Source organism: Phyllobates terribilis, unplaced genomic scaffold (genome assembly GCF_046119375.1).
Source record: "Phyllobates terribilis strain yellow unplaced genomic scaffold, ASM4611937v1 Scaffold_7__3_contigs__length_470593459, whole genome shotgun sequence".
In the NCBI taxonomy this organism is placed as follows: domain Eukaryota; kingdom Metazoa; phylum Chordata; class Amphibia; order Anura; family Dendrobatidae; genus Phyllobates; species Phyllobates terribilis.
Genome location: NW_027362767.1, coordinates 384,162,315 through 384,182,842, shown reverse-complemented (window position 1 = coordinate 384,182,842; position 20,528 = coordinate 384,162,315). Strand labels below are relative to the sequence as shown.

Sequence of the window (20,528 nt, the reverse complement as noted above, 5' to 3'; positions counted from 1 at the left end):
AAGTTTGAAGGCCAAACGCATTGGGCTACCATATATCTTCTGCCAGTTTCCCACATCTCACTTTCTTTCATGTCTCTCGTATACTTTGAACCTTTTATTGAACCTAGTGGTCTGTGTCCTATTTATTTCATACTTGGAACCATCTGAGAACTTCACCTACATAAGTGACCATTATGGTAACTGGTAGCCCAATGGTTTGACTTCTGCCAGTTGTCTTGACATAAATTCTCAGTTCAGGGCTGATCTCTTGGCCGAGATAACTACCCTATGACTACGGTCAACATTAGGAAAGGAAGTGTATAAAGGTTGTGTTTTTTGGTGGAACATTGGGTCTATGGTGAGATCTTCAAACACTTCCACTGGTTCAATCATACAATCAGAATTTCAAGAAGTTTCATGGATGGATACAAAAAGCCAACAGGATCTACAGAAGTAAGAAATAAATATTTTTGGATATGAGGGATGAGGTGTAACAGTTTTTAGAGAATTTTTGCTTCCTAACATAATCCCCTATTCACAGTGTCTTCGATGACACTAGTTACATCAGGGATTCCAAAATAATGTATTATGAATTTATTATTTTGTTTGCACGTAAATGACAATTTTAAAGACAAATAATACAAATATCAAGAGTTTTATACCAGTAAAGTAAATTATAAGTCATAGTAACCCATATAAAACAATGAAGTAAGAGAGCCTCCAGATTGAAGAGATGTTATCTGTTCCTTTGGATGACTGGATTGTCGATTATCCATCTACAGATCATTCCTGCCCAATAATAAATAGTGTCCAGAGATGTCCATATACATTTCCGAATGTCATTCAATCAAGAAGCTTTGTAATCATCCATTATCCTCAGAACATCATCCAGAATTGATGGTCCAAGGTCCAGCTCCAGGCCAAAAAGAGATTCGGAGGGAGGATTATCCTGGTTCTGTGAGTCTACGTTGTCCATTTTACTTTCCGATCCATCAGTCCCACATCCAGGACTGAACATCCCACTTCCAGTAATGGAAGCTTCAGAGGAACTTGTAGAAACTGTCAAAGACCTGCTGTTTTCTTCTTTAGAGATGGAGGAGAATGACATATCTTCTTCTCTACGAAAACATCCCTCACCATAGCTGATGGACATGGAGCGTTGGCTTGGGACTTCTTCCAGATGGAGCCTTGGGGGTTTTGGAGGAGCTATCTCTTTACTTTGCGTTCCAGTGAAAACCGGCAGAGATACGGCATTTTTTAACGGGCGGAAACTTCCATCAGTGTCATGAAACTCATGGTCTAGCCTGTTGTCTGTGTTTTGAAGGGTCAACTTTCGGCTCAAGTTTGGAAGCAGGTCATACTTTCCTTGCAAGAAGGACAACTCCCCAAACATGTCTTCTTCTCCATCTAGTCCGATATGAGCACTGTGTCTGAAATCACCCAAAGGAGGGCTGATCATTTCCCTGGATAACACATCTCGAAGTTTGGGTTTTTTACCTCTTTTCGGAGTTGAAGTTTTCAAGTACATTGGGGTTTTCGCTGGCATCTTGTACACTTGGGAGGTCAAAGCTTCCAATGTAAAGTCACCTCTGAAGAATGGGATCAGTAACAGGAAGCCTCACTTTAACTTGGAGGACAATTTCTCCATAATTAAGAAAACCTCAAGACTCTTTTGGGGCTTTATAGTTGATCTTCAGTTGGATCTGAAAGAAAAATAAATCATGTTAAAGTTAGAATATCATAATTGTTAATCGCAGATCATCTTAAATGTTAAAGCTACCATCTGAAAACCTATTGGCAAATTAATTGCATGAGGGTAAAATTGACCCCTATGGGGTCCCTATGAAAATGCACAGGTTGCAGTCATACCCATGCCTTAAGGAACTCAGTGGCACATTAATGGGACATTAGTAATAAAAATTGTGTTTGATAGTTTATGGGCCCTCTTACAGAGCTCACAGAGTGATCGTGTTAGAACCCTCCTGTTTGTATTTTCTATCTTGTGTTTTGCGGTCACGTGACCATCTGCCTTTATATTCCAGCTCCGCCCTTTTGGCTGTGCTGGACTTCAGTGTTCTACTGTCTCTCTAGCCTGGTGCTTCAGTGCCTTTCTCTGTCTAGTTTGCTTTGTCCTCTGGGACCACTAGTACTTTTTGTCAGTTTGTCTTTTTGTGTTCTGCAACAACTTCTCTGTTTAGGAGGTGTCCATTTTTGTTCCAGTCCTTAGTTCTTTTAGGGACCCCTCCCTTAATTCTATAGGTCTTCGTTCAGACTAGCTGAGGACTAAGGCGGGTCTGTTCACTAGGAACAGGCAGCCCGCTACATCGTAGGGATTCAGCTTAGTCTTACTGTAGGGACAGCTTTCCCCTATCTTTCCTTAGTACATGTTGCAGATCATAACAGATCGTTGATGGGATTTATCATGTCCCACGAATTGGGGATCATACAGTATTGTGTTATATTGTTGCTGTTGCGTTACTATGCAATAAGGTTTGCCTTTTAGAAGTTTGTCCTCCCTCTCTCCCTGTCTGCTTCTCTATCTCTGATGTCAGTAACCCCTCCCTTCGTATTCCTCATCCTTTGTATGTCAGCAATCTTAGAAGACATGTCTTGCATCATTCGTTCTGAATATTTTTTTTTACCTACTATAAGTGTGCATAACTACAAGAATTCAGCGTGAAAATGAACCTTCTTCTGGAATATTCATATGTGCCTCCTGCAGTCGAGTCCAGCTATGTGATGAAATCTCTTTGTGTGAATACTTGTACATAGAGCCAGCCAAGAAACGGTGTCTCAAGAGTCCTACACTCGCAGCCTAGTTATAGACTCAGGATAAGCTTTCTTACAGAGTTCACAATGTGATAGTTGATAAGCTCTCTTACAGAGTTCACATTGTGATAGTTGACAGACACTCTTACAAAATTCACATTGGTATAGTTAATAGGCACTCTTACAGAATTCACAATGAGAAAGTTGATGGGCCCTCTTACAGAGGTCACATTGAGATAGTTGATGGGCACTCTTACAGAGTTCACATTGCAATAGTTAATGGGCACTCTTCCTAAGTTCACATTGTGATAGTTGATGGTTCCTCTTACAAAGTTCTCATTATGATAGCTGATGGGTCCTTTTACAGAGTTCACATTGTGAAAGTTGATGGGTCCTCTTACAGAGTTTACAATGAGATTGTTGATAGGCCCTCTCACAGAGTTCACATTGTGATAGTTGATAGGCCCTCTCACAGACTACGCATTATGATAGCTGATGGGCTCTCTTACAGAGTTAACATTGAGGTAGTTGATGGGCACTCTTACAGAGTTCACATTAAGATTGTTGATGGGCCCTCTTACAGAGTTAACATTGAGGTAGTTGGTGGGCACTCTTACAGAGTTCACATTGAGATTGTTGATGGGCCCTCTTACAGAGTTAACATTGAGGTAGCTGATGGGCACTCTTACAGAGTTCACATTGAGGTAGTTGATGGGTGCTCTTACAGAGTTCACATTGTGATAGTTGATGGGCACTCTTACAGAGTTCACATTGAGATTGTTGATGGGCCCTCTTACAGAGTTCACATTGTGATAGTTGATGGGCGCTTTTACAGAGTTCACATTGTGATAGTTGATGGACCCTCATACAGAGTTTACAATGAGATTGTTGATAGGCCCTCTCACAGAGTTCACATTGTGATAGTTGATAGGCCCTCTCACAGACTACGCATTATGATAGCTGATGGGCTCTCTTACAGAGTTAACATTGAGGTAGTTGATGGGCACTCTTACAGAGTTCACATTAAGATTGTTGATGGGCCCTCTTACAGAGTTAACATTGAGGTAGTTGGTGGGCACTCTTACAGAGTTCACATTGAGGTAGTTGATGGGTGCTCTTACAGAGTTCACATTGTGATAGTTGATGGGCACTCTTACAGAGTTCACATTGAGATTGTTGATGGGCCCTCTTACAGAGTTCACATTGTGATAGTTGATGGGCGCTTTTACAGAGTTCACATTGTGATAGTTGATGGACCCTCATACAGAGTTCACATTTTGATAGTTCATAGGCCCTTTCACAAAGTTCTCATTGGGGCTCAGAAACTTTAAGGTACATGCCTTAGAGACATTTTTTCATAATGGCCCTGCTTTATAACATGGCTCTAACAGGATTAACTAGGATTCACTTTTGTTTCGTTTAATGGTGTTTCATTTAAGACAAATGAAGAGACTGTAAAATGAATCTCCAATGTACAAGGGAGGATTGGTACTCAGATATAAATATCTATTTCTATGATCATTAGTACATGGGATTTATATAAATAGATTTCCGGTGGAAATGAGGGCCTTTGGGATAAGCTTCCTTCCCCTTAAGCAAACAGGATGGAAGCACCTCCCAGTTCGAAGAACAGACACAATCTGCTGTCACAGTCACTTTCATCCTACTGGGCCAACTTTCGCTTGTGCGGTGATTACACAGTGATTACATAGTTCAGGCTCTGAAAGACTAGAGGCAGAAATCTAGTAATGTAGTACTGGTGATATATATGATTGCCACCTAAGATGACTCATACAACAATACGCTCTGCTCCCCAGTGGCTCCAGCATTCTCTCGCCGCTGGCCCAAACTGTGCGCTCTCCCATGCTGCAAGAGAGGCAAAGGCCGGAGCACTGAAGAGAGCTGGATCCAGCCACCTGGTCAAGTACTGAGCAGCACAAGCAAGCTTTATGGCAAACAGCCTGAAAGTGTGTTCTCCATCTCTGATATATTGCAGAGGTGGCCGGTGACCTACACAATGAGCAGTAAATGTTAGAAATAATTTCTCCATTTGTGTCTTACCCATTTAAAGGGAACCTGTCACCAGAAATAATGCTATTAACCTGCAGATATGGGGAACCTGTCACCAGAAATAATGCTATTAACCTGCAGATATGTGAATAATCTGTAGGTTAATAGCATTATTCTGCTGTCCGGCGCCTGCATGCAGCCGAATGCAGTGGGGAGAAAATGATCTTTATTCCCCCTGCCATCATTTGGTTTCAGTCATGGGGGGCGGTGCTGGTTCAGCCATTGCTCTGAGAATACAGAGCGGCGGCTGTAACCGGGAAAGGTAATGGGGGAGTGGTTACAACGGCCGCTCTGTATGACTGAACCAACACCACCCTTGTTTCCATGGCTGAAACCGAATGCTGGCAGGGAGAATAAAATAAATTTTCTCCTCGCTGCGTTCGGCTGTGTGCAGGCGCCGGGCAGCATAATAACGCTATTAACCCGCAGATTAACCGTATATCTGCTGCAGGTTAACAGAGTTATTTCTGGTGACAGGTTCCCTTTAAGATAATGAGACAACCACTTTCTCATTTTCTATTTATTTCTCTATCATGTTTTATGTTTATCTATTTCATATTTTATATTGCTTTCTTTGTCTTTCTTTCCTTCTTTCTTCTTTTCTTTCTTTCTCCCTTTCTTTCTTTCTTTTCTCCCTTTATTTCTTTCTCCCTTCCTTTCTCCCTTCCCTCCTTTATCCCTTCCTTCCTTTATTTCTTCCTCTTCCTTTCTTTCTTTTTCTCTTCCTTCCATCCTTCCTTCCTTTCTATCTTTCTTTCTCTCTCCCTTCCTTTCTCTCTCTCTTCCTTCCTTTCTCCTTCTTTCTCCCCTTCTACAGTCATGGCCAAAAGTTTTGAGAATGACACCAAAATGATATTTTCACATGATCTGCTGGCCTCTGGTTTTTATTAGTGTTTGTCTGATGTTTATATCACATACAGAAATATAATTGCAATCATATTATGAGTACCAATAGGTTATATTGACAGTTAGAATGAGTTAATGCTGCAAGTCAATATTTGCAGTGTTGCCCCTTCTTCTTCAAGACCCCTGTAATTCTCCCTGGCATGCTCTCAATCAACTTTTGGACCAAATCCTGACTGATAGCAGTCCATTCTTGCATAATCAATGCTTGCATTTTGCCAGAATTTGTTGGTTTTTGTTTGTCCACCAGTCTCTTGATGATTGACCACAAGTTCTCAATGGGATTAAGATCTGGGGAGTTTCCAGGCCATGGACCCAAAATCTCTATGTTTTGTTCCATGAGCCATTTAGTTATCACCTTTGCTTTATGGCAAGGTGCTCCATCATGCTGGAAAAGGCATTGTTGGGCGCCAAACTGCTCTTGGACGGTTGGGAGAAGTTGCTCTTGGAGGACATTCTGGTACCATTCTTTATTCATGGCTGTGTTTTTAGGCAAGACTGTGAGTGAGCGGATTCCCTTGGCTGAGAAGCAACCCCACACATGAATGGTTTCAGGATGCTTTACAGTTGGCATGAGACAAGACTGGTGGTAGCGCTCACCTCTTCTTCTCCGAATAAGCTGTTTTCCAGATGTCCCAAACAATCGAAAAGGGGATTCATCAGAGAAAATGACTTTGCCCCAGTCCTCAGCAGTCCACTCCCTGTACCTTTTGCAGAATATCAGTCGGTCCCTAATGTTTTTTCTGGAGAGAAGTGGCTTCTTTGCTGCCCTCCTTGAAACCAGCCCTTGCTCAAAGAGTCTCCGCCTCACAGTGCGTGCAGAAGCACTCACACCAGCCTGCTGCCATTCCTGAGCAAGCTCGGCACTGCTGGTAGTCCGATCCCGCAGCTGAAACAGTTTTAAGATACGGTCCTGGCGCTTGCTGGTCTTTCTTGAGCGCCCTGGAGCCTTTTTGACAACAATGGAAGCTCTCTCCTTGAAGTTCTTGATGATGCGATAGATTGTTGACTGAGGTGCAATCTTTGTAGCTGCGATACTCTTCCCTGTTAGGCCATTTTTGTGCAGTGCAATGATGGCTGCACGTGTTTCTTTAGAGATAACCATGGTTAACTGAAGAGAAACAATGATACCAAGAACCAGCCTCCTTTTAAAGTGTCCAGTGATGTCATTCTTACTTAATCATGACTGATTGATCGCCAGCCCTGTCCTCATCAACACCCACACCTGTGTTAATGGATCAATCACTAAAACGATGTTAGCTGCTCCTTTTAAGGCAGGACTGCAATGATGTTGAAATGTGTTTTGGGGGTTAAAGTTCATTTTCTGGGCAAATATTGACTTTGCAAGTACAGTAATTGCTGTTCAGCTGATCACTCTTTGACATTCAGGAGTATATGCAAATTGCCATTACAAAAAATGAAGCAGTAAACTTTGGAAAAATTACTATTTGTCTCATTCTCAATACTTTTGGCCATGACTGTATACCGTTGTTTAGCACTAAGCATACACCCAGCTTTAATTAGTAAATCTAAAATACCACTTAGTGAATGCATTAGATGTTCTTGGTTTGTTCAATTTCAGTGAAGCTGTAATGTCGCTGTTTCTTCGGCTGAATTCACATCTGTATTGTCTTTTCTATTTTCCTTTTCCGTTGTAGAATCAGAAAACAGAACACGACCCATCACACAGCTAATACAAACGGACCCCACTGAGTTATAATGGGAGCTGTCCTGTTCTGGAGTTTTGCTCACCATGTGCTCTATTCTTTTGAGCAAAATTGATGAAATCTGTAATGAAGGATCTACAAAGAGTGACACAGATGTGAGCTCAGCCTTAATGTGCCTTCACACTGCACAACTGTCAGGATAGTGTTGGTAGGAACGCTTATTTCCCGGTAATCGTGCAATGTAAACAGGCTGCCGATCACCTGATGAAAGCGCTCCTTCATCAGGTTGAATAACTTGCGCTGATTTATAGGACCATCATTCTCAACTGCATATTATCCTGTGTAAGCAGGACCTGTGCTGCCGAGAGCATATTATCCTATGTAAGCAGGACCTGTGCTGCCGAGAACATATTATCCTATGTAAGCAGGACCTGTGCTGCCGAGAGAATATTATCCTGTGTAAGCAGGACCTGTGCTGCCGAGAACATATTATCCTGTGTAAGCAGGACCTGTGCTGCCGAGAGCATATTATCCTGTGTAAGCAGGACCTGTGCTGCCGAGAACATATTATCCTATGTAAGCAGGACATGTGCTGCCGAGAGAATATTATCCTGTGTAAGCAGGACCTGTGCTGCCGAGAACATATTATCCTGTGTAAGCAGGACCTGTGCTGCCGAGAACATATTATCCTGTGTAAGCAGGACCTGTGCTGCCGAGAACATATTATCCTGTGTAAGCAGGACCTGTGCTGCCGAGAACATATTATCTTGTGTAAGCAGGACCTGTGCTGCCGAGAACATATTATCCTGTGTAAGCAGGACCTGTGCTGCCGAGAACATATTATCCTGTGTAAGCAGGACCTGTGCTGCCGAGAGCATATTATCCTGTGTAAGCAGGACCTGTGCTGCCGAGAGCATATTATCCTATGTAAGCAGGACCTGTGCTGCCGAGAACATATTATCCTATGTAAGCAGGACCTGTGCTGCCGAGAGAATATTATCCTGTGTAAGCAGGACCTGTGCTGCCGAGAACATATTATCCTGTGTAAGCAGGACCTGTGCTGCCGAGAGCATATTATCCTGTGTAAGCAGGACCTGTGCTGCCGAGAACATATTATCCTATGTAAGCAGGACATGTGCTGCCGAGAGAATATTATCCTGTGTAAGCAGGACCTGTGCTGCCGAGAACATATTATCCTGTGTAAGCAGGACCTGTGCTGCCGAGAACATATTATCCTGTGTAAGCAGGACCTGTGCTGCCGAGAACATATTATCCTGTGTAAGCAGGACCTGTGCTGCCGAGAACATATTATCTTGTGTAAGCAGGACCTGTGCTGCCGAGAACATATTATCGTGTGTAAGCAGGACCTGTGCTGCCGAGAACATATTATCTTGTGTAAGCAGGACCTGTGCTGCCGAGAGCATATTATCCTGTGTAAGCAGGACCTGTGCTGCCGAGAGCATATTATCCTGTGTAAGGTGGACCTGTGCTGCCGAGAGCATATTATCCTGTGTAAGCAGGACCTGTGCTGCCGAGAGCATATTATCCTGTGTAAGCAGGACCTGTGCTGCCGAGAGCATATTATCCTGTGTAAGCAGGACCTGTGCTGCCGAGAACATATTATCCTGTGTAAGCAGGACCTGTGCTGCCGAGAACATATTATCCTGTGTAAGCAGGACCTGTGCTGCCGAGAGCATATTATCCTGTGTAAGCAGGACCTGTGCTGCCGAGAATATATTATCCTGTGTAAGCAAAATCTGTGCTACCGAGAGCAATGACAGTCTGTGCGCACAGAATGATCTATTACTGCTTGTTCTGTACACGCATTAAATGCAGTCTGCTTGTCTAAACAGGCTATTAACATTTATAAGGGCAGGTTTACACTAGCCTATCCTTGGCATTAAATGATCGCCGATTGGCTACTTGTTTGCCGATCAGTGCTTATTTTACATCCTGTATAGACAGGCTGACCGCACTTCTAATGCACACAGAACAATCAGTAATAGATCATGTACCTGTGCTGCCGTAAACAATGATTTTTAAGTAAACTTAAAGGGAAGCTACCATTGGAAAATGACCTATTGTTAAAATAAGGCTTTTGTGTTAATTTTTTGGCAATGTTTTTTTTCCATATCCCAATCTTTATTGAAGGGTTTTTGCTACATCATTTGAGAGCAGCATGATATATGGGCAGAGACCCTGATTCTAGTGATGTATCACTTAGTTTACTGCATGCAGCAGTTGAGATACATTCAATGTTTTCTCTGCTGTGGATGTAGCAGTGCTCAAAATGTTGAGCCCTGTATAACCCCGCCCACACCAATGATTGGCCGCTTTCTGTGTACACTGTATATTGACAGGAAGCTGCTAATCAGTGGTGAGGGCGGGGTGGGACCAGGAAGCATGAGACACCTAGTCCTGTAGTGATAATCTCCTGCTGATAAAACACAGATTTTTTTTCAAACAACAACACACAGCCTAGTAAGTGACACATCGCTGGAATCAGGGTCTCAGCCCCTACATCATGCTGCTTTCAGATTACACAGAAAAACCTGCTGACGATTTCCTTTTAAAAATAAAAGGAGAACTCTTGCAATTTTCACACTGTCCACTAGAGCATATTTAGACTGTTACTTCCTGTTGTTTCAGGAAATGCACATGTACATTAACAGCAATAGTCTGACTTAGGCCTTATCTATTGTATTGAAGCATCTAATGAGCGTGAGTAAAAGTCATTGCCTTTGATGATAAAAAGCCTTGATGAAAACTCTTCCTGAAAGGACTGTAAGTATGAGTCTAAAAAGATTACTATTTTATTAATAAATAGCATAATATGAAAAATAAAAAAATATATATATTTTTTTTTAAATACACGTAATGCAAAAACCTGATTTAATTAATAGATCATTTTCTGATCGCTTCTCTGTAAAAATAATTGCATCCAACCAACCAGTGATTGGCCGCCTGTTTACACTGCCCGAATAGCGGGGAACAAGCGTTCATGGGAATGCTCACTCCTGATAATCGTCTAGTATAAGCCTTAAGGTGCAAAATGCTCGATTTGACAGAAATGGCCAAAAGTGGATTTATAGCTGTACATATAGGTTCAGATTGCCTCATTACACGGGTGTGACCGGGGCAGTGGACGCGAGCAGTGGGGAGCACTTTCCTCAGTGACCCCTCTCTGGCAGACAGATGGCTGTAAAGCTGATCTCATACATTACATGGGACTGCTGTCTGCTGTAATGGGAGCACAGGATCCATTTCATGACAGTCCTCGGCTGCGACTTTCTAGTGGGGAGCGGCCGGAGAATAGGAAACAGATGAAGTGCAGATGGTCCCAGATAGTAAAACTGCTCCATCTGCTGCAATGGAGTGTTTTATAGACCACCTTCCATCATGCACCCGCCCTGATAGCCCCCTCCCCCTACAATCCTGTTATGGGTCTGGAAACAGCAAAATGGAATCAGCAGAAAACATAACTGGACCAAAAACACACTGCGGCACTGTATATGGGGGCACACTCTCTCTCACTGATGACCTGTGTATAGGGGCACGCTCTGTTTGGGGCACTGTTTATGGGGGGGGCACTCTGGCTTATTTTTTGTTTATAGGATAAATCTGTAGGGCACTAAATATGGGGAGACTTTCTGGTAAATTTACTGTATATTGTAACACTCTGTTTGGGTCACTGTATATGAGGGCATTCGTTGGTTGAGGCACTGTATATGGGGTCACTCTGGTTGAGGCACTGTATATGGGGACACTCTGGTTGAGGCACTGTATATGGGGACACTGGTTGAGGCACTGTATATGGGGATACTCTCTGGTTGAGGCACTGAATATGGAGATACTCTCTGGTTGAGGCACTGTATATGGGGACACTGGTTGAGGCACTGTATATGGGGATACTCTCTGGTTGAGGCACTGAATATGGAGATACTCTCTGGTTGAGGCACTGAATATGGGGCACTCTCTGGTTGAGATATCGTATATTGTAACACCCTGGTTGGGTCACTGTATACGGATGCACTCTTTGGTTGGGTCACTGTATATGGGGGCACTCTTTGGTTGGGTCACTGTATACGGATGCACTCTTTGGTTGGGTCACTGTATATAGGGGCACTCTTTGGTTGGGTCACTGTATACGGATGCACTCTTTGGTTGGGTCACTGTATACGGATGCACTCTTTGGTTGGGTCACTGTATACGGATGCACTCTTTGGTTGGGTCACTGTATATGGGGGCACTCTTTGGTTGAGGCAATGTATATGGGGGCACTTTCTGGTTGGGTTGCTGTATATACTGTGGGTGCAATCTCTAGTATATAGGTTCACTCTTTAAGACAAACCTTATTGCATGCAGCTCAAATAGAGTATTGTATGGAAACAATCCACTGATTTCTGGAAGTGACACATAGTCAGCGTCAGACTGGTTGTCAGAGGCCCATCAGTAACATTGATTCTTGGGGCCCACTGTTCAGTTACATGCAAAAATAACCTGATCCTAGTAAACAAATTCCCTTTTGCTTCTATGTAATATTAATTTGACTAGCTTGTTTAATAAATTATTAGATTATACCTTTTTCTGCAAATTGTGAATTAAGTGTAATAGCCCTGCTCATCAGCAGTCCTTCACAGGGGCGGCCTACTGGAGGATTCTCCTGTCCTCCTGTGCGCCAGTCCGATCCTGCTGCCGATCTAATGTGTATGGGCGTCATGTTTCTACCTGGTTCCAAGTCTGCACTGTGGTCACCACTGGAGATTATAGGAGCCCAGAGGCCGGTAATGCAGGAGTTGATGTCTATATAGCAGGGATTATCCACCGCAATGTCAGCAGACTACAGGGTAACACACAAGTCAAGTCAGTCTGTGAAGAAGTCAGTATAGTGGTCTGATCTCAATATGACTACACCATTGCATTACCCATAAGGAATGGAAAATGTTACCGAGGTAAAGAAGGTTTTAATATGTGAACAATGTGGCAATAATATATATTACTGCCAAACCCTGTATGTCACAATGTCATCCCTAATTCATATATAATGAATGATTACGTCATCTTGTAAGATATGGAAAACATTTCATCGCAACATTTGTAACCAATTTGTAAAGTGTATTAATGCCAGCGTGCAGCTTAAAAGGCAATTTAAAGGGAAAGAAAAGGGCAAACAAAAGCTGTCGTCCCCCCAAAAAACCCAAACAGTGCTACTTTTGCAGTTCATTCCCATTGAAATGAGTGGAGTTTAGTTGCAGGACTAGACACATCCTATGGATCAGAGTCACACTGTTTTGGATTTTGTTTTAATCTTGGACAATCCTTTTAATTTCATAAAGCTAAAGGTGCGTTTATTTACACTGGAAAATTATTGGGACCGAGCTTTCCTGGGAACGATCAATTCCTGATGTTCAGCCTATCGAGAAAGGCTGCCGATCACCCCACGAACGATCAAAACGCTCATTCATCAGAATAAATTACTTTTAAGCTTAATTAAAATTCATTGTACTCAGGAACACGTCAACCTGAATAAATAGGACCTGCGCTGTGGGGAACAATGATCATATTCTAGGTGCACAGAACGGGTGGATTAACAATTGTTCTGTGTGCAGGAGAAGTGCGGTCTATCTATCTATCTATCTATCTAATCTATCTAATATCTATTTATCTCTCTGACTATGTCTATTCATCTATCTACAACATATCTATCTATTTATCTATCTACAAAGAAACAATCTGACCATCACTGCCTAACAGAATGCAACAAATGTGAACAGGTGCAAACTGCTATGATTGCATTACACACATACCAAAGAGTGCAGCAACCACTGTGTGCACCAAGATATATGCATTAAACATTGAATATATCTACTGTAAAGGCGGTAATGTCGTTTTTATAGACTTTACTAATAGCATTTGAGATACTTGATGCAGAAAACTACTGATATGGTTAGGGTCCCATCAAAACAAGGCACAGCTTGTTGTGGCTGACGAGCACACACAAATTGTCTAATTTGTGCTTTAAATATATCAATTTTACAATTATAGTCTGTATGGCAGTAATACAGATTAAAATGCGTATATTCAATATTTGCATATATCTTAGCATACACTGTGTGCTGCTGCATACTTTGGTATCTATCCAGGCTTGGACTGGCCCACAGGAGAACAGGAGAATCCTCCGGTGGGCCCCTGCGCAGGAGTGGGCCACCACACTCTTATATGAGCAGTACTTGGTACAATACACTTTTACCATAAACAGACAAAGGCAGCATCTTATTCATGTAACAATCTACCCGGTTCATTGTTATATAAATGTATGATTGAAGATAATATATTTGCATGTAGTTGAATAGTGGGGCCCTGGAGTTGATGTTACTCCCCAGTCTGACACTGTATCTTTCTATCTACTAAAAAAAACCCTATGCTATACTCCATTTACAGCTGTGCTATGGGTATCATGTTGTCCCAGATCAGTCTCTCATACCACAGGTCTGAACAGCACCCCAGCAGCCGCTGGACCCCACTGACTTTGTTGGCTTTGGCCAGACCTGATCTCCTGCCTCTGTACTTGCTTAATATAAACTTCCAGGACAGTGAAATCGTGTCCTACTAATCAGACCCCAGTGAATGGTGTCAGCATTTCCTCGCAGGAAGATGGTTATGTTACACATCTCAGTCTCCTGTCCAGATCCTTCAGCCAAGAATGTGTCAGTGTCGAGGCGTGGACCACCATCTGTCAGTCCATCCCTGGTGCTAAACTCTCACTGACTCTGCAGGGATCGTCCGGGTGCAGAACAGGAGCCCATTATATTATATCAGATGTTCTACATAACTGACCTCCTCTATCATCTATTGTATCATACCCATCCAATATCATCATGGGTGATCAATGAGTGGAGCAGGCGGCCACGAGAGGTGGTGAGTTCTCCTTCAATGGAAGTCTTCAGAGGCTGGACAGACATCTGTCTGAGATGGTTTAGTGACTCCTGCATTGAGCAAGGGGTTGGATACGATGCCCCCGGAGGTCCCTTCCAACTCTAACATTCTAGGATTCTATGATCATTAATTCTATTATACAAAATAGTAATTCAATTATTCATCTTCAGGCTGAAGTTACTTAGATGTTACAGAAATCCCAGCAGACTCTACCAGCCATCTGATACTTATAAGTCAATGACAGCTGGAGAGCCACAAGCTTCCTAAGTATGCAGCAGATAATATGAAGGTGACGTCTGATATCTGTGGCTAATTACCGTCCGGATCAACCCCATTCATGGACTTATACTGTCATGATATTGAAAAGTGCATGAGTATACGACCTCCAATTCTGTAAAGCAGAGGAATCCTAATGCCAGCAATGGGGAAAATTCATTACTACTGGTTGGTGAGACGTCATCAGATCAGAGGTTATGTGGGCCCATGGTCAACAGTCAAGCCTTCCAAGAGCTTTAACGTTCTGATCTCTTTAATATATTATTCATTGGTTTTTCCATATTTTATTAGTCCTTCTAGGAAACTTGAACCTCATTACTTGTATAGTATACTGTACAAGAGATGGCAATGTGCACATTCACACTGGTGGGTGGTACATTGATTTCTACATTACTCAGATTCCTTGATGAAGTGAGAATGCCTCCAGTCTGCCATTTATATTCATTTGCAGCTATAATTAGTCAGTATGGCTGTTGCAGACCTTATGGGCCCGTAAAGTCATGGAGGTCACAATTACACTGGACTGAAAGCGGAATTGATTGATGATGATCACCATTTGGAAAAGAGGCGTCATTGGACACATTGATCAGTTTGCTGCATATAGGAACAAATTACCCCGCAGATAGTTACCTAGTTGATAAAGTTGAACTCAATCAGGTTCAGTCTATTATGTTAAATTGTCTGTCCACGACTGGACAACTACTTATCAATGGCCCCTAGGCTGCACATAAAGTACAAAAAAAGTCTATACTTACCTCCAGGACCAGCCTTGTTGTTCCACTCTCAGCCCTCTTTACCCTGCCTGACATAAAGAATGTGATATTGTGGCGCCCCTGAGGGTTCAGTCGCCACAGGGGTACTGCACCTCAGATAGAGGTGTGGTATCTCCTCTTCCAGGTAAGGATGGAGCATCACTCAGGACCCCACTTCACCACTCAACACTACACCACTCCTGTCCAGTAGGGGGGCCTAAATGCACCAGGGTGCTGCCCCGGCCCGGGATAGAGGAGATGGGGGGAACCAAAAGATAGGGGGAACCATGTAGTGGGTGAGGGTGGAGGACACACTTTTAGGAAACACTTATTGATTCATATTTAATCTACGGCCATCTTAGGTTCAAGGTCTTTGATTGTGGGTCTTCTGTCAGGGTCCAGCAAGAGTCTGCAGCTGACTGAAGGTTCGTGGTCCTCGTACTCTGGCCTTGAGACGAGGAGCGGGTCAGAGTTAACCAATGTCTCTACCCGGTCAAGATCCTGTCCTAAGAAGGCCTGGGAGGGGAGCAGAGGAGATAGGCTCCACAGGCAAAAGGATCCCAGGGGGATACGGACGGAGCGTAGTCGCCACCTGTATTCTTTATTCTGGCCTTGCCAGAGGGATTCCTGCTGCAAAAGGGGTAACCGACCCCCGACATCTGACTTTGTTACTTCACGTCTCAGCCGGAAAAGCCCGGAGGCTTAGTGGATCCCAGGGGGATACGGACGGAGCGGAGTCGCCACCTGTATCCCTCACACTGCGTTTATCCAGTGGGACCCGGCCTTTCACTACGTTCGTATCACACACAGTCAGGAGAAGACTCAGTGGGAGAACTTACCAAGGAGAGGAACACACCAGCGGGGTTTCGACAGGTGCTCCTGATCTACCTGGGAAGTGCTGAACCCCCTTCCTGGTGGCCGAAGTACGCTGTGTGTAGCAGAGAGAAGCTTTGTGGCTGAAAGTTCATCTAAAGTGAGTAAAGACCCGGATGACTTCATACACTGTCCTGCGCGGCACTGCACCCACCAAACTCCACATAGTCCTCCTTCTCTCTGCCCTGAGGCCTACTCCGCCTGTGGGGAGTAGTACCATCTGAGCTGCTAAAACACCGGCCTCAGAGGACTGACGCAGCGCTGGTGGCCGTCATCAGGAACCGCAGGTGGCGTAGTCGAAATACCACTCATCCTTGAAAGCCCAATATTTTTATGTGACAGCCCTGGGCACAGACCGGGTCCAGGCCATGACTGCATCCCTCCCCGCGACACCTACACCGACCCGGCTCCGAGTAACCCCAAAGCTCAGGGAGGGCGTCACAACTTGGCGTAGTCGGCAGGATTGCATGCCCGCAGCAACGGAAGAAGATAATCCCCATTGCCGACGGGTACTGCGCGCCTTTTCACTAAAAGATTGTCGTTTCACACTCAATGTGGCGCCCGCCCAAGAAGAACGGACGCCATTATGTGCAAAAAGAACAGCAACCAAAGTCCTCCCATCTTGGGCCTGACTCCCCAATGGCGCCAAAAGTGCAGACCGCCCCCTCCAGCAGAGACAGTCCGCATAGTAGTGTCCGTCAAGACGGATGGGACGTCCCAAGGAGTGCCCGTCAGCTTGCTGCCCTGGAGCCGCCCCAAAAGAAGGAGGAGAAACAGACCGCACCCAGCAGCAAAGATGGAAGCAGCAAAGCAGATGTCCTCCATCGCTGGCCCACCTGCTGCTACCCCCTCACTATGGAGGGAATCTACCTGACCGCGGAGGAGGTCGAGTTCCTCCGTGGTGAAACGCACGACCTGACCCGGAGGGTCGAAGAGGCCCAGCGACTGGCCGCCGCAGAGTGGAGAGAAGAGGTGTTGCGGATGATCAGGGCCCGCCGCCAGAGCTCGTCGCGCCTGACAAGTGAGGCTCCAGCCCAGGCGGAGGAAGCCCAGGAGGCCCCGTGCAGCCCAAGTGCGGGTAAGACTGAAACCCCTATCCCGGGCGCGGGATGCACCGAAGCCCTCCTAAATCTCCTGCCGGCACCCCTATCCCCGGGCGCCATCGTTTGGGAGCAGCTCCTGGCTCCAGAGGCCGATGCCCAAGCTGCCGCCGCTACCGGAGACCTGCTATGCCTCCAGACTCCTGAGCCGGAACCACCTGCGCTTACCTGGGTGAACACCTGCCCCAACCCGGACTGGGCCGCACCAATAGAGGGCCCGCAGCAACCCCCGCTACTGCCGCTGCCCCCAAAGCTCAGGGACGGTGTCACAATATGACCGTGTGTCACCCTGGCCTGGATGCCACAAATATAATAAAGCTGTGTCTGAGAGCAAGGGGGAGGTTCTCTGGTCAGGGGAACATTAGCATGCAATGCCTCCTGTCTCAGGCCAGTAGGGGGAGCAGGCTGCCCCTATAAAAGCTGGAACTAGGGGCAGGGTTGGGGAGAACTGGACGACCTGTCTCAGGACTGAGAGGTGTCCCAGAGCAGAGAGAAACAGTTGTATTGTAGCCTAAGAGGAAGTGTGGCAGTAGGAGAGCCACAAGCCAGAGACAAGAGGCGAAGTGAGCCTGTTTTGGCAGACAAAGAACTCCATTTTACCAGACTTTGGTGTCTGAGGCTGTGAGGATTCCACGTCCTGCAGCAGATAACCAGTCCGCAGGGGACTGTATGTTCCTTGGCCTAAGAAGCCCGGAGGCTCTGCCACAACAGAAGGGACCAGCAAAGCCGTACCAGGCCGGGAGTAAGAAGGGACCCACGTTGCAGGCCATACAGGCAAGAATACACGGTGAGCTCGGACCGTGGGCTGTTACCCTATCAGGAGGAGATAGCCAGAAGGAGCGCAGAGAGCACGGTAGGCCTACACCCTCACCCTGACCAGGGCCAATTTCCCAATTGCTCTCAGACATCCAGGTCCCCTCCTAGCCGGGACTGTTTGTGGGTCAGTTCACCTGTTCTAGTAAAGACCTTGGACTGCAACCTGTTGTCTGCATGCTCCTTGCTCCTCCAGCACTAACGGTACTGGGACACCCTACACCATCACCCCCATCTTCCATTATACTGCCCTGGGGCCGCACTCTTCCCGTGGGGAGTCACACTATCCCAGCTGCATACATCATCAGCCCCAGCGGTCTGCCTTGCAGCGGCGGTTCCTAATAACTGCAATCCACGGGTGGCGTAGTCGGACATCACTTAAAACTTATAAAGGGACTACCACTGGTCTGACCACCCTGAGCCACGGACCGGGTCGCCACTACTATCCCCATCGTTCCCCTATTGCCCGGATCCGAGTGCCCCACGGACCAGGGGGCGAGTCAGCTTTGGCGTAGTCGGCAGGATAGTAACCAACCCGCCACAAACGGGTATTGCGTGCCTGAAAAAGACTGTACACGTACCTGAAGAAGAGGTTTCCCGCCATCCAGAGCCGTTTCCCGCCATTTTCAGCCGTCTCCCGCTATCTTCTGTCGGTTCCCGCCATCTTCAGCCGTTTTCCCGCCATCGGACGCCATCTTCAGGACGCTGCACGGGAAGAAGAGGGGCGTGGACGTCCAAACCGCGCGAGACCCGAAGCTCCGTCCCACGCACCGACGCTGCGCAAGGTCCTGGAAGGGAGAGAGAGCGACGTTGACGTCACCAGGACGCGACGCAAGGTCCTCGTCCGGAGCAGCATCAGCGGAGCCGCGGCCAACAGAAGAGGATCGTCGGAAGGTAGGCCACGCTTGACTAGGGGGGAGGAAGATGTCGGACACAGAGGCGCCCACTACCACCAGCGCAGCAGCAGCAGCGGTGATGCCATTTTCACTGCCCTAGATCCCTGGAGCGGCCTGGCTGCCTAAGTACTCAGGGGAGCCCCATGCCCTGACTGATTTTAAAGAAAGGCTGTACAGTTTGTTCCAAGTTTACCCCCTGACAGAGGAACAGAAGGTCCGCATACTGACGGGGCAGTTAACTGGCGCGGCCCAGCGGGAGGTAAAGTCGTGGCCCGCTGAGGAGAAAAGGCCTGTGAAGGACATCCTGGCCCGGCTGCGAGGTACCTTTGATACCCGTACCTCCGCTGAAATTAAAATGCGGCTCTATGGATGTAAGCAACGGGCACAGGACAGCATCAGAGACTATGCCCTAAATTTGCAGGAAGCCTTGAGAGCCATTAAACAAGCTGACCCTGGCAGCGTGCAGGATACGGATAAGCTACTAACAGAACAGTTTATAGAAGGTCTGCTGTCTAGCGCCCACAGGACCCAGCTGCGCCTCATGTTCTTCCAGAACCCTGACCTGACCTTTGCCCAATTCAAGGACAGGGCCATAAGGGTGCTCCGTGAACCCGCAACAAGTGGCGCTATAAACCCCCGGTGCCCTGCTCTCACCTACCACCAGGAGGCGGCGCCCTCCTCTATGGACTCCGTGGGGGCTGACGCACAGGCCTGAACCAAGTCCCGTCGAAAGATCTGCATCACCAAGTCCAGGAGCTGACCAGGAGCGTCGCGGCGTTGACCAGGACCGTCCAGGCGTTACAAGTGGACCCGTCAAGACCCATCGAGCTGGCTTCAAGTCAGGAGGATGTCCCGTGGCGTCGACAGAGGAGGATCCCGTCGTTCTGAGGGAGGCCCACAGACCGCTACGCAGAGGATGGACAGCCCATTTGCCGTCGATGCAACCAGCCCGGACACATTTCCAGGTACTGTAATTTAAACGGGTCCAACCTGGGGCAGAGGGCTAACCCCCAGGCATAAGATCACCAGGCCCTTACAATTGGCATAATAAGTACGTTGAGGGGCGCCCGGTTTTACCCGTGGTGCTGGACGGTATACCCATGAGCGACTTGCTGGATACTGGGTCACAAGTAACCACTATCCCTTATGTACTTTTTAAGCAGTATTGGACTGATGCTGATATCACACGGTATCCAGACAGTAACTTGAGCATCATCGCCAGTAATGGCTTACCCGTGCCGCAGATGGGGTTCAAGGAGATGACCCTTAAAATTGGTAAAGTTGAACTACCGGCACAGGGAGTAATTATTGTGGACATTGACCGTCGTGAGAGTCACCCTAAAATAACTGTGGGTACTAACGTGATTGAAAATTGTCTTTCAGAGGTAATTGTAATTCTACAACAGGTGGCAGTGAATGCTAGTTCCAGCCAACAGAGAGTCCTCAACAAGGAGATAAAAGCCCTGATGAGACGGCAGCAGGTAGAACTGTCTG

At 46.2% G+C, this 20,528-nt stretch overlaps 1 protein-coding gene across 2 annotated transcripts in view; it reads right to left on the bottom strand.

The window, feature by feature from the left end:
• Positions 1-558: 558 nt before the first annotated feature.
• The window catches only part of LOC141154902 (cdc42 effector protein 2-like), a 37,684-nt gene continuing 17,714 nt past the window's right edge, over positions 559-20,528 (bottom strand). The window contains exons 1-2 of one of the 2 annotated variants that reach the window (XM_073641443.1): positions 10,613-10,749; positions 559-1,682 (exon numbers count right to left, since the gene is read on the bottom strand). In XM_073641443.1, the coding sequence (XP_073497544.1) occupies positions 827-1,525 (699 nt within the window). In that variant the 5' untranslated portion in view covers positions 1,526-1,682; positions 10,613-10,749 and the 3' untranslated portion in view covers positions 559-826. Of the gene's footprint in view, positions 1,683-10,612; positions 10,750-20,528 lie in introns of those variants that run through there. The other variant, XM_073641442.1, reaches the window with a different exon arrangement.